Source organism: Calliphora vicina, chromosome 4 (assembly GCF_958450345.1).
Source record: "Calliphora vicina chromosome 4, idCalVici1.1, whole genome shotgun sequence".
NCBI lineage: Eukaryota > Metazoa > Arthropoda > Insecta > Diptera > Calliphoridae > Calliphora > Calliphora vicina.
The window spans coordinates 73,073,257-73,091,365 of NC_088783.1; the positions used below are offsets into that span (position 1 = coordinate 73,073,257).

General features: G+C 30.5%; 1 protein-coding gene across 1 annotated transcript in view; it reads right to left on the minus strand.

The window, feature by feature from the left end:
- The window catches only part of stx (stuxnet), a 125,701-nt gene that overhangs the window by 35,618 nt on the left and 71,974 nt on the right, over nucleotides 1-18,109 (minus strand). Inside the window, exon 2 of the mRNA XM_065510079.1 lies at nucleotides 15,736-15,823. Within this exon, the coding sequence (XP_065366151.1) occupies nucleotides 15,736-15,823 (88 nt within the window). The remainder of the gene's footprint in view (nucleotides 1-15,735; nucleotides 15,824-18,109) is intronic.

Consider the following 18,109-nt stretch of genomic DNA (forward strand, 5'->3'; position numbering starts at 1 on the left):
TAAAAGTTGTTTTTTTTCTTGATTTTTAAATAGATTTATGTCATAAATTTTCCATCAAGTTTTGAGTATAGGCCGAATGACAGGAGGTAAAAGTCATCGGTATAAGTAAGTTTAACAGTGTCAACAGGGTGACATTTAAGAAAATGAATTGACAGTTATCCAATATAATTGAATAATTAATTTTCTCTCAAGTAAATACCTTTTTCAAATGTCAATCAAATAAACATTTTTGTGGGAACATTTCATAAGCAATGTATGAATCATTAAGTTTACAAAAGTTTTAATAATTTTAGCTAAAACTCATTCATTATATTAGCAAAGACATAAACCACAAACTTGTAAAATTAACAAAGTTTAATTTCATCTTAAGAAAAGATAAAACGAATCCTAATAGCGAATATATATGTTCTTTTTTTAATAATTGGTCTTCCAATAGGGAATTCCAAACTTTGACAGTTGATAACGTTCATATTGTTGAAGCTATATCTGTCATTTATTAAGTTTGTTTTGCCAAATCACCATGAACAAATAAGCGTTCAACTACACGTGCAAATGATAAATTTGTTTTATCAAGATGGGTGTTATGTTCGGGCTACATTCCGTGCGCTTCGCCCATTTTACGGAAAGGCCCATTTCTGGATGAATGGGTACGTCAACAAAACTTTCGAAATTGGGACGATACCAATCCACATGAGATCCAAGAGTGTCCGAAAAAGTCACTGTTTGGTGTGGATTTTGGAATGGCGCTATTTCTTTGGGAAGGATGTTAGGCAGACCATCACCGTCAACGGAGAGCGCTATAGGTCGATGATTACCAACTTCTTTTGCCCAGAATTGGATGATATGGACACCAATTAAGCAGTACGGCTCTACGTGCCATACAATTAACACCATATTGGACATTCTTTACGAACGATTTGAGGTTTTGGTCATTTCACGTGGAGGTGATATGAACTGGCCACGAGATCATGCTTTTTTACTTTTTCTTGTGGGGTTTTTTTTAAAGTCGCAGGTCTATTCGAATAAGCCATATACTACAGTGGCCCTCAAAGTCAACATAACCTATCGTTGGAAAATTATACATATCGGATTCGAACCGAAGCCGCGGCGGAAATTGGAATTACCAATTTCATCGCTACTGAATTTGGTACAAAAGAAATTCCTTCTTGGGGACAATATCAACATTTAATAGAGCCATGTTTGCATCATCCAGAATCCAGAATCTTATAAAGACCCCATGTATTTCCAATTCTTATATGAATTTCGGAGTTCTTTGCCACTGGAATTGGTAGCAAATTGAAAAGGAGTTCCTGCCAAATCCCGAGGCATCAGGTGCAGAAGTATATGTACACCATGCGGGGTTGTAGTGCGAAGAGCATTGGACTTTCTCTGTAAGGAGTTCCTTCTTTAGGATGATCGGCGGAAATTGGAATTTCCGAGTTAATTGCCACTGAATTTGGTACAAAAGAAATTCCTTCTTCGGAACTCTATCAACATTGAATAGAGACATTCTTGCATCATTATGATCTTTCAATTTCCAGAATCTTATAATGTCCCCATGTATTTCCAATTCATATGTGAATTTCTGAGTTCTTTGCCACTGGAATTGGTAGGAAATTGAAAAGGAGTTCCTACCAAATTAGGAGTTGTAGTCCGAAGAGCATTGATAATTCATATCGAGGACATTCTTTGTAAGAAGTTCCTTCTTTTGGATGTTATCAGCGTCGAATAGTGGTCCACCATTCATTCTGAACTTTTAGTATCCAGAAACTTTCAATGGTACCATGTATTTCGGTTACTTATACGAATTGTTAAGTACATCGTTCCTGGACAGAAGTTCCTACCAAATCCAATGACATTAGTTGTAGAAGTATATCGAGATATCGAGTTTGTAGTCCGAATAGCATTGATAATTTATATTGAGGCCATTGTCTGTACCTTTTGTAACATTTGCAAATGGATAATTCTCTCCAGAAGAAGAACTGAAAAATGTTTGGAGAAAATCCTAATATCCCTCAAGCAAGAGTTAAGTGAAATTATATTTTTATATTTTGACTTTAATTTATTTGTTGTTGATAATTTGAGATCTTTCAGTTACTATACTAGCTACCAATTCATTCCTCTACTTACTTTACTTCATCCATTGTCATCTACTCGCTGTCGCCCTAATTCTGTCTGTCTCCCGACAGTTGTGCGTAAAATTGAAAAAAGAAATTCTTTCACAAAACAAAGAACAACAATCACAGTGTGGAGGAGCGAGCGCTTTCTTGGATTTTCATTTGGTTAATTGATTGTTGGACAAGTGGGTAATAATATTGGCCAACAACAGTACAACAATACAAAACTGAAGACGTCACATATTTTTTGTTGATGTTCTTATTGTTGTTCTTTTACTCATTCAAAATTCAGTCAGTCAGAGTCATTCATACAAAGAAATTGTGATTTCTGCTGTAATTTTTTTTTCATCTTGATTTTTGACTTTTTTTTTCATATATAAAAATTGTAATAATAATAATTTTGCGCCAAAGAATGTTAATGGCTGAATTGTACAGCTGCTGTTGCTGATAATGTTGTTGGTTGCTGGTGCTGGCGTTGATGATGATGATGATTTTTTGTGATATGACACAAAGAAATTGGTTAAGAATTATTTAAATTCGAAACAAGGGTGTTGATGTTGTTCTTGGTTTTTTTGTTTTTTTCTCTCGCAAAAACTTTTATTGTGTTCAAAACAAATAAACAACCAAAAAAAATTAAGTAAATAAAATTAAAATTTTTATGATTTCTTTGTATAGTCAGGAATATTTTGACAATTATTCAGAAAATTTGGAATTTATTGGGAAATGCATTTGGGTAGTTTTACAGGAATAATAACAATTAAATTTTGTTTATTTTAAATGACTCATTACTTAATGCATTACTTAGTAAGCTATGACCAATTATGAACCGAACGCCATGAAATTAGATCGTAATCATATTAAGGGCAAACATTTCCTTACATATTGTTGCACTTACAAAATCAATTTGAAAGTAAAGTGCAAAAAATGAAATATTTTTGCATATATTTTTCAATAATTTTTTCAAAAAAAACTTGACCAAAATACAAATTTTAAATTGTGTTTAATTTTGATTTCATTTTTAATTTTCTGTATCTTTGAAACAAAAGTGAACGTGTGAAAAATGTGTATTAATTAGAGCAATATATTTATTTGGTTTTGGGCGAATAATTTTAAATTTTCAGTCTCACTTTTATTTCAAAATTTTACGAGCTTTTTTTCTATTACTTATGGCCACATATTTTTTGGTGGTTTTTAAACAAAACAAAAAATTCGAAACAATTTGACAATTTTTGGTGTTTGTTAGCTGGTTTAAGCAAAATTGTGGGTTTAATTCAGTGTTGCCACTTCATGTGTAATTACACATATTGTGTGTAATTTTAACTTGGATGTGTAGCCCATGTGTAATTGAGTGAATGTGTAATTCATGTGTAATTTTAAATTCCAATTATATCCAAAATATATTGTCAATGTATGTCTTTTATCTATATTTTAGATTTTAATTGAATGAATGAATTATGGATTGTTCAGATTTCAAAACCGATTGAAATAAATATGTACATTTATATGAGGGATAGTAGCAATATCGTCTATTTTAGTTGATAAATAAAAATCCAGTATCTCTAAATGTATTCATATTGTTACGTTTTAACCTTTTCAAAACGTTGGTTTATTTCCTTTAAATAAACCGGATACTTTTGATTGCAAATAAAAGCCGTTTATAGTTTAAAAATTGTAACAACTCTTTATTTATTTAAAATGTTCAACAACAGAATTAAATAGTCACTCAATGGTTTTTTTATACACGTTTATAAATTCGCAAAAATACAGACACACTTTATAATGTACACGAATTCACTTGAAAAACACAGCACTCAGTTGATGTTTATTCGAAAAGCGTCTCTGATAAACTCACTCACTACTGCAACCTCTGCCACTATTTATAACACTGCCATCTGCACTCTAGATTGCTCTTTAACTGTCAAAGTTCGTATATTCTTGAGTTTTCTAATACATACGCCATCTGTGGTGTACTTTCTACAATGTTCTTTAACTGAATATTCGAATTCGAATATACGGTCGCAGCAAACAGCTTTGCCATCTTACGATCAATGGTCAACTGAAAGCTTTTATTCAATGTTAATAATGCCCACAGATATGTTACAGTTTGCTATTACATCACTGTTATTTAAAAGCATTCGGCTACTTTTAAATCAGCCGTTAAAATCGTTACATTTGAATTCACGTACAATTTCGTAACAATATTTATTATATTGTACTCGTTTGTTACTCAGTATAATGGAATTATATGTACTAGGATCGCACGTGGCCGAAAAATAGGTTTGCAGAAAAATACGATAAGTAATTTGGAGATTGCTATGTTTGGTTTTCCAAGTGGACATTTCGCCGTTTGTGATAGTTTTGTTTGCGTAATATTGGTAATAGAAACTAAATTTTAGTTTATATACATATAAGACTTTTAATTTCAACATGAAAAAAATATAAAACAACAAATACTATACAATAACTATACATTTTTACAAGTTATTACAAATTGTTATTGGAAAAACGTTAATTTTCAAGATAACCCAAAATCTAAAATTTGTATTTTTATAATTTTAAATTGTTTATAGAATAAAGGTAATATCGGTAGCGGTAATTGCAGTTATTTCGGAGTAACGTTAGCCAATCTTAAGAGAAAAAAACAAGAACGTAGGAATTTGTGGGAGAAAAATTTATTTACAAATTGTTACTAGTTATTTTTTATACCTGTAAGAACTGTTTTGTATTTATGCTATTGTCTGTCTGGTTTCCGGTTTGTGTTTTAAATAATAAACAATAAAACTGACTTACTATTTTGGAAGCTTTATTTCAAATTTATAACTACAAATTTTAAAAATATAAACGTTACAAGATTTTACTGGTAAAGTACTTACTGGGAAGAAAAATGATCAGAGCTATAATTTTTAAACAAATAGTAAAAAATATTTATCTTTGAAACTGAAAACAAAACTGATTTCAAAGCACTTAATATAAATTAGGAATAAATTAAAATTCGAAAGCAAACAGTGTGCTATTTTTTAATTTTAAAATGGAACAATCTCCGAATGGACATTGATTAATATTTGTTAAAAGCGTATTTGGGATTGACATATTTGACTGATCTCAAGAATTCATTAAATTATAAAAGTTCACTAAAAAAAGACATTGCTAACCTTGATTTAATACCCCTCATATATCCAATTCCTGGTTAAATTAAAATCACCGCAAGTGAAAATTGTCCATTGACAATAAAGTGATCGTATTTGGTCCAAACATATTCATGACAATTTTAGACCATTTCTCCTATTGAAATCACGAAAATTTATTTACATGTGTAATTTTTTCCCGTATGTGTAATTTAGGCATGAGGCATGTGTAGTTTATATTTTTATTGGTGGCAACACTGGTTTAATTATATAAACAAATTATATTTCGTGATGATGATAATGATCAACATCATTATTTTGTAATAAATTTGCAACCAAAATTTAATAGTTTTTTGTTATTTTTGAATATATATTTTGAAAATTATATATGTTGTTTGTTTATAAGGAGTGAGATCGAAAAATTCTTAACACACGTTTTTCATTACATTTTTTAACCCAAGTATTATTTGAATTTTTTTTTGATCAAGTTACCTTTGAAAAACATGTCAGTTATTATGTGTAATGTCAATTATATTAAATTTTTGGTTAATCTGATTAAAATGAGTGACCAGAAAAAAGTGCGTACTGAAATTATTAAATATTTTCAACAAAACCCAACTTGGTCTTACAAAAAGTTGGCCAAGCATACAAAGGTCTGCCGTCAAACTGTTTCCAATGTTATTAAACAGTACCGGGAGAACTTGTCAGTTGATAGAAAACCTGGTTCAGGTAGAAGGAATGGTCCACATGATGTTTCTAAAGCCAAAAAAATAGAACGCATTTTCAAAAGAGCTCCCAACACATCCGGTAGGAAAGCAGCCCGGTTAGCTCAGTGCTCGGACTATTTGGTACGAAAAGTTAAAGCTAATGCAGGTTTAAAAACATACAAGGCTCAAAAAGTTCCTGACAGGAACGCTACTAAAAATTTAGAGGCCAAAAACAGAGCACGGAAATTGAAGTCAAGTTTTATAAAAAAATATTCTTGCTGCATAATGGATGACGAAACGTATGTTCTGGCAGATTTTTCGCAACTTCCAGGTCAAAAATTTTATGTTGCTGATGCTCGAGGGAATGTTGAAGAAAAGTTTAGGACCCAAAAGCAGACAAAATTTCCCAGAAAGTTCTTGGTATGGCAAGCAATATGCAGTTGCGGCAAAAGAAGCCACTCATTTGTTACAACGGGCTCTATAAATACCGAAATTTACATCAAGGAATGTTTACAAAAAAGGCTGCTTCCATTCATAAGACTTCATAATGTGTCCACTTATTTTTGGCCTGACTTGGCATCCTGTCACTATGGCAAACAAGCCCTTGAGTGGTACAAGAACAATAATGTGGTATTTGTACCAAGAGAGGCAAATCCTCCAAACTGCCCGGAGCTAAGGCCAGTGGAGAGATATTGGGCTCTTGTTAAAAGAGAATTGAAGAGTACAAAAAAGGTGTCCAAAAGTGTGGTAGATTTTAAACGGAGATGGACTACATGTTCGAGCAAAGTGACAGAAAGCACTATAAAAACGTTAATGGAAGGGTTTCCGAAAAAGGTTCAAAATTTCATCACTAGTGATTAAAACTATAAAAATAATTTTTTTTGTAAATTGTAATAATAATTTCAATCAAATAAAAAAAAAATTAAAGCTGTAAGTTTAGTGGTTTCTTTTTTATAAACATATATGTATGTTAAGAATTTTTCGATCTCACTCCTTATTTAATTATTTTTAGTAATTGCATGTTTGTTTTAATTTGTTTTTATTATTTTTTTTTTATTCTTGGGGCGGTTTAATAAATCGTGTGTGCCCAAATATCATCATAAATTGTGTGTACATTCTTTTTTTGAATTTGCAAAAGACGCAAATTGTTAATTGTTATTATATACATATTTATAAATAAATATATTTGTTTTTAAATGACAATATTTCAGTCTATTTAAAATCGCTTTTTTATATTGTATAAAAAAAGGAATATTCAAATATTGGAGAGAGACATCCAAAATAATGTTAATTAGTATGACTTTTTACAGACCTTGAATTTGTTTAAGCAAAACAAAAAAGGTAATTTATTATTACAGTATATGTGTTTGAAATGGCCATAATATATTAACTAAGCTCATAAATAAAACAAATTCGCTATAAAAAAAGAGACAAAAATCTTTTTTTTTTGTATATTTTTTTTGACAATTTGTTGAAATTTTATAATAATTTCTTAAATAGTTTATTGTCTACCAGCTTCAGTGATCAATTTCATTTATTTGTAATAATTCAAGGATTACATTTAAAAGCTAACACTGTTTTCTTTTCTAAGAGAAAAAGGGCAAAATTTTTGCCTTTTTTCTGCCCTCCTTTTCGAAAAAAGCTTATATGCAAAGTAGTGAGCATTAAAACTGAACATTTAATTATCAAAATTAAAGGTTTTTTTAAGATTTGTTATAATGAACATGGAATAACTCAATAAATAAATGTTTTCATTTCTGAGCAAAAATGTTGCCCTTTTCCTGCCCTCCTTTTCGAAAAAGTCTTATATGCAAAGTTGTAAGCGTTAAAACTTAACATTTAATTATCAAAGTAAAAGGATTTTTTAAGATTTATCATAATAAACATGGGATAGCTCAATAAATAAAGAAAATAAATTTAAAATTTTTGAAATTTGCTTGAAAATATAATTTATAAATTTTAGAAAATACGTGACATGTTTCCACAAAGTTACAGATTATACTATGGGACAGAATTAAATACCCTTAATATGATATACAATTTATCTATTTATAGTAGCAAAATTATGATTTTTGCGCAAAAATGGCAGAAAAAGTGCAAATTTTTTTTTCGGAAAAGGAAAACGGCATAATTATATGGAATGGATTTATTTAACGTGTCTTAATTAGACGAAATTTCCCAGCAAAAACTTTCATTACCAACAATTTACTTGAGTTGTGTTTGGAATTACCTTCATATGTCATGTCACATTTGAAGAACACGGCATGTTTGGATTATAAGAATGATATCACCTTATAAAATCCCCAAGTTTTAGATGAATCCCAGAAACCACTTTAGAATGTAGTGTACCACAAAATTCCAACTGACCACAAGCATGTTCATACTTTCAGTATTAAAATAACGTACTTTTATGTTGTCTTTGTCATCATACATTTTTCTTTTCACCTATAGCACATATTTATAGCTCACAAACTCACACATTTTCTAAAAATATATTGTACAAAATAAGAAAAACAAATTGAAAACAAAATTATATTTAAATCTCATCATATTCAATTTTTGAGGCATATTAATTAGTATGCGCCATTCTAAAATTATCACAACGAGCCCACAAGAGTCATCTCTCAATTGTGCTGCCACATACAAGATGATGAATTCAATACAATTTAATTTAAATTTGCTGGCTTTTTGCACAAAATAAATGTTTAGATTATAAAAAAAAAACATTTGCAGCATAATTTAAAATAAAAATAGTCAAGAGTTTTCAAGAGGAAATTCAGAAAGTAGCAGCTGTTTGTATTACAAAAGTCTAATAGGATTTTAGAAATTTCTTGCTCATTTCAAAATATAATTCGCATCAAAAAAATCAAATAGCCGTTTGGTTGCCTTTGATTCGGAAATATTTGATTTTGGTTTACTTTAAAATGCTGGCCAGATCAGCATTATTTCTATTAAATCAGTGGTCGCCACTCTTAGCCACCAAGGGCCGAACATCATCGGTTTTTTTTACCTAAAAACCACACACATTTTGTTGACACTCGTTCCTCAAAATAAATAGCTGGTCAAATAAAAACAGAGAAAGGAAGTGTACCACTGTATTAAAGGAATCGGTAGTAAGGCTTTTGAGTAAAAGCTAAAAAAAAATTCTTTATTTTTCATTTTTAAATTTCTTTAAAATCACTCATCATTTTCAATATTTTTATGGTTGCTTTAGGAAAAATTTAAACAAAATATATTCAATATTTTTAAACGTTTTTCCAATTAAATACATTGTATTTTGTCAGTTCAGATTCATTAAGTATTTAATTTATAATAAGTATTTGGCAAATTTTACGAAATTTTCAAGAAACCATGAAAATAAAGATTATTATATTATATTTAAATATAAAATTATACAATAAATTTTCAAACAATTTTAATGTTATAAAGGGTGATTTTTTAAATCCAGATAGAATTTACGAAGAGACATTTTTGATCTGTATACTCTGGTAAATCATCATGAATAGATTGACGCTTGAACAACGCTATCCAAAATTAGTCATCGCTTCGCGCAACTTATAGACGATTGTTTTATCGCAAAACTGTCGCATATGGAGTGAAACCAATCCGCAACACATCCTACAGACTCCACAACATCCATTTAGTGCGGTTTACACGCTCATGGCATTATCTGACCTTATTTCTTCAAAAAACTGCACCATAATCAATGATTTTTTGTTTGAAAATGTGGATGCCATTGATCCGGACGAGGTGTGGTTTCAACAGTATGGCGCCAAGTGCCATACGGCACGATTTATTGAAATAAAAATTTGCCGATATCTTGACTTCGAGAAATGGACCTGTCTATTGATCTCCAAGGTCTTGCAATTTGATACGTCTCGATTTTCTGTGGGTTCACGTGAAGTCACTGGTGTATGCTGATAAACCAGACACAATTGATGCATTGGAGCCCAACATTTTTCATATTATTCGTGACATACAGCCAGCATTTCTCCAAAAAGTAGCCCAAACTTCGACGTCCAGAATGCTCTTCGTCAAGAAAAGCAATGTTTCGATTAAAATTCAAAAATGTTAGGTTATTTTTTACAATTTCAAGTTCTATCAGGCTTAAAAAAAACACCCTTTTGTAGTATTTAAATTATTCATGTACTAAAAATGATTTGGTGTAGTTTATTAATAAAAAAAAAAATTGGCAACATTTTGAAATTTTAGTTTGTTACAAACAAATCTAAATAACAAGTACGAGAGCTATATTCGGCTGTGCCGAATCTTATATACCCTTCACCAAATTATACTTCAAAATAAAAATTTTAAATATTTTTAGGTAAACAAAATTTATTATTTTTTTTTTAATTTTTTGGAAAAAAAAATTTTAGAATTGTTTTTTTAAAATTTAAATCAATAAATTTTTTTTAATATTTAGCAAAAAAAACTTTTGTGAAAAAAAAAATTCGGTTAATAAATATTTTTCCGATTGTAGGTCCAACTTACTATATATACGTCGTTGCAAAGGTCTTTCTATCATTAGATATCCATATTGTCTATATTAATGACTTAGTAACCAGATATAGGTAAAAAATCGAGGTTGTCCTGGTTTTTTCCTTATATCTCAGCCATTTGTGGACCGATTTTCTCGATTTTAAATAGCAACAGTGCCGGAAGAATTCCGGAGATATTGATGTTTGAATTGTGTATGTAAGTTATTTGGGGGCTTCGGAAAGTTGATTTCAACAGACAGACAGACGGACATGGCTTAATCGACTCCGCTATCTATAAGGATCCAGAATATACATATATACTATTATATTGTGGAAATTACAAACGGAATGACAAACTTATATATACCCTTCTCACGAAGGTGAAGGGTATAATAATAAAATATGTCAGAGTGGGTGCTTTATTCGTCTGCAACAAATCTTTTATATCATTCTATATTTTATGAAAAATCTGTTAATATCTCCAGAAGAATTTAGGCAATTATTCGTGAAATTATTACCTTCAACTTTAGAGGAAAACATTTTAATGAAAAATTTAACTAGTTCCGAAAAACCGATGGTCGTCTATATTCCGGACGTTTATGGACCGATTTGAGAGATCTTTCAGAAAATTCAGAAAGTATTTCTGACAGATCTGAGTAGTTACAATTCCATCCGTTGTTGTTACTGACGTCGAAAGTTCTTCCCTGGAAATATGTATTTGGAGGAGTAAGACTCGTGTCGTTTCCGACCCGAGATTTTGTGTATAAATTTTTTTAGTCTTGGATGTTTGCTTACATCTCAGCAATTTAAGGGCCAATTTCGTTGATTTTCTATAACGAAATTTGCATGACTTTGTCTGATGAATGGATATGTGGATTATCTGGGTGCTTAGGAAAACCTATTTCAAACAACATATGGAAACACTGCCTATAACTAAATGAAATTAAAATTCAATTTCAATTTATTAAATTTTTTTTGAGTTAACAAAATTAAAGGGTAAGTGTAACTGGCCTGCACATTGAGAGTTCCAGTAAAAAGTGTTGTAACCAATTCGAAAAAGTGGCCTCGCATAATTTCTTTTGATTTATCAAAGTACTTAAGTGAACCAAAAAGAAAATCCCATTTAAACTGACATTTAATGAACAATTTTATTGAACATGACAAAATGTTTTGCTGTTTTAACTGTATTTCAAAAGTAATTAAATGATAAAAACCAAAAAATTCTTAAATGTTGTATAATTTTTTATTTATTTATTCTTTTCTCTTGTATTTTATTAATAAAACCAGGCACACTTCTTTTTATAACATCTACATCATTGTAATTACAAGTAGGGTTTTCGCAAAAAGTAAGGTATAAAAATATTGGATTATTTTCAAAATTTATATAAAACCGAGGTCTCCACGTAGCAATAAACAAACAAAAACGTCGGCAGAACAACTGCACAGCGATTGCTGATTGCTTTGCTAACTCTCTCCAACTTGCTGTAACAATTTATATACACAGTGTCATATTCCAGAGGTTTCAGGAAGTAACTAACGGACAAAACTAGAATGTTCCAATCCTAGATCTTTTAGCAGTTTTAATGTTATTTTTAGCTTTAACAGTTGATGTTGTTATAGTTATAAACAATGTTAGTAACAGTGTGTTATCAACATTGTTGGTAAGTAGATGTTTCGAGCACTGGAAATGTTTATAATCATGTTGAATGTTGCAAGCAGTCGTTACAGACCGTTAAATTCAAATTGCTAGTGCAATTTCGTAATAATACTGTTCCTTTAATGGGTTCGGTTTTGGCTTGAAAAACTTGGTTTCTGTCGGACTCTACTAACTTTTTTATCTCAATTATCCTCAAAATGCTGTTAAATCCCCATTCTATATAATCTGGTTTATGAAAACTCTACTCCTTGCAAGAGCACAACTGAAACAACCAGCCACAATTTATAAACACGCACAAAAAGTATTTAACAAGAAGCTGAGGATGATGAAGAAAAAACAAAAACCGAATACAAATTTAACAGTAAATTGAACAGACAGCTAAAATACCATAAATGGACAGTAAACAGCCAATATTATGTCAGAATTTGCTAAAAAAAAAAAAACAAAACAAAAAACACAACACAGATTTTACAATAATAAAACAAAATAAAAAAAATCAACGCAAACAATGCCACAAGAAGAGAAATCTTTATTAAAATTATGACATGATTTGTATGGCAGGCTACTGGCTACTACCACTTACTAACTAGGCTTAAATGAAAAACCCAGCAATAAAGAAAATGGTTTGATCAATATATTTTTTTTAGATTTTTTTTCGTTGTTTTGTTGCTTTAAACAAGCAACTATATAAAAGAACGAACATAGTATATCTGTTGGCGGTATGTTGAAAAGTTAATTAAATAAACTTGTTCACAAAATAATCTCACAGGCGACTAAAGCACACATAAATAAGTTGTCTCTCATCAATATGTGTTATTTTTTTTTATTTCTTTTCTTTTTATTTTTGTAAATAAATTTATAAATATGATAAATTTCTTATTTATTTTTATTATTTCTTCAATTCTTCATTAAATAAACATTAAAATTGAGCACAAATTACACGCACACAAAGTGCGTGCCTGCACTATTGGCTCTTACACATATTTATCTACATAGAGACATATTACGCGAGCCATAACCCAGCAAACACAGAGGTTTGTAAATGAAAAGAAGATGTTTGGTAAGCAAACATTTTTAAGTCATTGCTGACATTTAGTGAAATTTCACCAGGACAAAATCAGAAATTTCAATACTATATCAGATATTACTTGATATATAAGAAGGTCAGAAGGTGTTTGATTTTTTTTACAAGGAACAAGGAACCTATTTCAACACTTCAATGGAAAAACAGCGATCTTGTAGATGAAATAGTTTCGGGCAATATTTTTACTTAGTACAAAGGAAAAAACTAAAGGCACATACTAGGATTAGTTGCTGAATTCCCAAATAACTTTGAGTACTGCACACCCAAACTTTTGTTCGTTAGGTTCTTTAACAAATCGATCACGACTGAAACATTCGGTGGAGAACAATCTCTCCGAATGAGTCCTTCCTTTTGGTGTCGAACATGCTGGAAAGATAACGAGTACTCGAAGCCTTGTCAACAAAAACACCGAGAGTGTGGCGGACATCGAATCCACAACTGGCAGACTGATAGTCCAGCACACTAACATCTAGTCTATTGAGGCACCCTATTCAGCCCTTTTAGACTACCAGAACATTGCAGTGCTTTTCAGTCTGAGAATTAAGACGTGAAAAGCTTCCAAACTGGCTGAAGTTTTACCAGGTATATGAGGATCAGTCTGGAGTCTTTGAAATCAATGCTGGTTTTGGAATTTCGGAAATATCTATAAGAGATCATAATGTTCGCAGCAATTTTATTGTGTGAGTTTTTTTGAGGTCTTTGGCTCGAACTCATAGGAGCGAAAAGAAGAAGTATTTATGTTGCATGAATGAGTCACAAGTGTTCTTTGGTGCAGTGTTATTGGGGCTGATCAATCGTCAAATTGAATGCAAACTGACTAAAGTTTTGGCGGGTATGCGTGGAGGATATTCTGATCTATACAGAAAGTCAGAAGACTGAAGATCTTTCTTGGGTGTCTATACAGAAAGCAATCAGCTTCTAGAATTGTGAATATATCCAAACGTGATAGTGAGACATTTTGCGATTGAAATCTACTGGACACCAAGCTATTGCATGAATGAGTCTTTTTGAGGTCTTCACTGTTAGCTCAAGCTTAAAGGAAGGAATGGGAGGAAGCTTTTATATTGCACGAACTGTAAAGCGTGTATTTTACAAACTACCCGACCAATGCAGTGTTCTTTGTGTGGAGATTTCAATTGTTAAATGAACTGGAAACTGACTGAAGTTTTAGAGACTAACAATTCTCAGGAGCGTCTTAAAGGTGTCCAATATAATCATGGAGACATTCAATGGTTGGACAATACTGGTCACCAAAACACCAAAGTTTCCACTAATAACTAATGGTAGAAAGAGGGTGTGGGAGAAATCTTTATAGGGCACGAAATGGGATGTGTGTGTCTTTGAGATAATTGGACTAGTGCAGTGTACATTAGGCTGAAATTTCAGACGGGAAAAATACTAGAAACTGGCTGTGGTTTTATCATAATTACGAGCCTTGAAGATGTTATGGAATACCCGCCATCTCCGAATTACCAAGATAAGTAATTGGGTTACCACGATAGGTAATTGGGTCATTATTTAAATTTTCTATATATTGATGTAGAATTTCAGATTTTCAGATGAGGAAGAGGAGTAGAATTTTGATACGTCTGTCGCATCGAACGTTGAATTGTGAGAAAGCTAAAATATCTATCAGATATGGACGAGAGTTCAAATGACTTCTGTATGAGTTGTAAAGATGAGGATGAGAAGAGGATGGTGTGACGTCTTCTCTGGAACTGGTAATCCCTAATCGATCGAAGATTTGAATTTCAGAATTTGAGGAAGAGGAGGAGAATGTTGATAGCTATGTCGCATCGAATGTGGAGTTATAAGAAAGCTAAAAGATCTATCAGATATGGACGAGAGTTCAAATGACTTCTGTAAAAGATGTAAAGATGAGGATGAGAAGGAGATGGTGTGACTTCTTCTCTGCTACTGGTAATCCCTAGTCGATCAAAGATTCGAGATGTTATGAGATTTCATTTTGAACGACTGAAATGGACCTCAAGAGGGTAAATGTCTTGAACCGTATTATTTCTATGAATTGGTTTCGGAATGATCGAATAGCTTTCTGTTATAGCTTTTCTTTAATTAGGTGTCTTGTTTTTGCACTACCTGAGGGACCTTCGTACATCAAAATATATATTGATCAAGGAATTAGAATGATGGACTGAAATGTAAATAACTTTTCCTTTACCCAGGCCTTAATTTATGGATCTGACTGTACTGACTGTATGTTTACTTCTCTGAGGGATATATCAGATACGGAAGTTAAGATGGTAAAAACCTTCATTTGTACATCAGAATGGATTGGTTAGGCACTCGAAATGCTAAAGTAGCTCTTTCTTTACCCAGAACTTCCGTTTCAGGTATCACAACAGGATCAATAGTGATGGATCCATGTGTACCGCAAACCTTTAAAACTTTTAAAGCCGTTCTAGTTAGAAACAGATTTATATTAACTTTTTGAGAAGTTTTTAAAAATTACTATTATAAAACACCTAAATTTCAATGTGATTCGCATAGAAATACTATAATTTGTATTACTTAGGTATATTAAATACATTTTTATTTGAAAAACTTACCAATAAACCAGTTTCAACATTTGGTATTAAAATAATTTTTGAGCCATCCATTAAATTATTTTCTTTTAATAAACCATCTTGAAGTTCTCTGTAAAAAATTTAAAAAATAAATAAAAAGATTAATATATATACAAAAATTAAAGATAAAAATTTAAAAAAAGGACAACCTAGTAACTAAAGTAGTAACCGGTAGTTAGGTAACCAAATAATCAAGTGAATTTCTGAAGAACACAAGAAATCCCCTATAGTTTGTATTAGCAACAAAAATCATTTAAATAATTGGTCAAGTCACAAGGTATCCTATCATGTCATATTGTCATAATGTCCTAATATTTAACAATGGTTTAAAAATGTTGTTATTGCCTTTCAAGCAAAAAATGTCCTAAACAATTGCTACTCTGTATGCTATGTTTATTATGTTATGGTAACCAAACAGCAGAGACCTGCTCCGAACGCGTAAGAGTCGTTTAAGCAGAGCCACCGAGTCGTGAAATATTAGGACATTATGAGAATATGACATAATAAAAGACTTTGTGAATTGACCAAATGTTTAATGATTTGGATTAAATATATGAAGTACGCGTACTAATAGGTCTATGGTTTTTTCTTAAGTGTAACATATTTTATTTTGGTTTCATTATTTTTCTTTTTCGAAAATTAATTATAAATAAAAAATGTGTGTTTGGAATATATAAAAATATGCAGAGACAACAAAGAAATTTATGTATATGTATAACAAAAACAACATTTACGAGTACATAATAACAATGACAGCAGTGTCAGTTGAATGTTTAATGACATTTATTGTTTAAACTTCATTTTTGTTTATACATTGAAAATAATACAAATACGAAAATAATTGCAAATAAAACTTGTACTTGTATTTCAAACAAAATAAAAAATTTGAATAAATTCAAATTTTTGTGTTTGGACAGAAAAAAAAACACTTAATAATTTGGAACAGAGTGTGTGTATTTTTCCAAAATGTTTTTTTAAGGTTTATTTTTATAAGTGACAAAAATTTGCAAAAATAACATGGCTTTAAAGTTTGAGGGTCGGTCATTGTTTTTAGGAATGAAATTTCAAAATCTAATTAGCTTAAAACAAGGCGACTGCAAAGGCGAATTCACACAAATTACAGCGAATTCATTCATTGTTTATATATGAAGTTTGACATTCACTTGTCTGCGAGAATGTAGGTGAAATGTCAAACTCCATATTTAAAATGTTATGAATTAGCTGTAATTTGCCTGAATTCGCCCAGGCCTTGGGTTAAAATCAAATTTTACTGTTTTATATCAAATATTACGACCCGAACTCCACGAAATTCAAGCCCATGTGTGGAAAATTCATATCAAAATATTTTTAACATCTAAAGAAATGTCAAAGTCAAGATTTAAAAAAAAAAAACTTGAATTTTTTTTACTAAATTCTTGAAGTAAGATTTTTTTGAACTTGTTCAAAAGTACATCAAAATAAATGTAAAATAAATTGCAAGGCAATGACATTTTTTGCACGATTTGTTTGAGTTTCTTTTTGGTTTAAAATACAACTGTTTCTTATTGTTGTTGGCCAGCCATCATTAACAAAAATTCACGAAAATTTTAAACAAATAAATGTTAATTTTATGCTGATAAAGCTCTTCTTTTTTATTATTTTTTTTTTTGGGTTGGTAAGGGGAAATAAACTTATTATTTTGTTAAAATTGTATTGTATTTTATGTTAAACAGACAATAACCTTTTAAAGGAAAATAAATTAACAGCAAAAAAAAAACTTTAATCATCATATTCTCCATATGAAAAATAAAAAAAAAATTACTCGATTAAATAGATTTTTTAAGAAATTAAAAAAAACGTTTATTTAGTTATGAATTAAGTTCAACACAACAATTTATAAATTAACACCTGCAATAATAATAAATATAAAAAATTTAAACAAAAAAAATTTCACATGTGTCAACAGCGACATTTGACTTTAAGTTCTGAAAAATTAAAATATTTTTAATTGATTTGTTAACATGTTTTTGAGTGAGTGATTTTATGGCTAAAGATCTTTTATTAAATGTTGTAGAAATATCAAATATACTAGATATAGTAGACTGACCTGACAGTCACTTTGACATCCGCATTGTGTTAAATATCCGCATATTTTAAAGATTGAAATAAAGTTATTTGTCTTCCAACAGGTTGATTTTGAAAACTTGTTTATGTTTTCAACAAATATTCTGAAATTGAATTCAGTGTGAATCTCGAATTTAACAGTCATTCAGAGTATTTAATTGTATTAAACAAGTTTTTCGTTTGCTGTATTCGGAATTCAGTTGAGACAACTGAATATGCTTGAAAGTCTCTAGCAGACAACTTTGTAGGAACA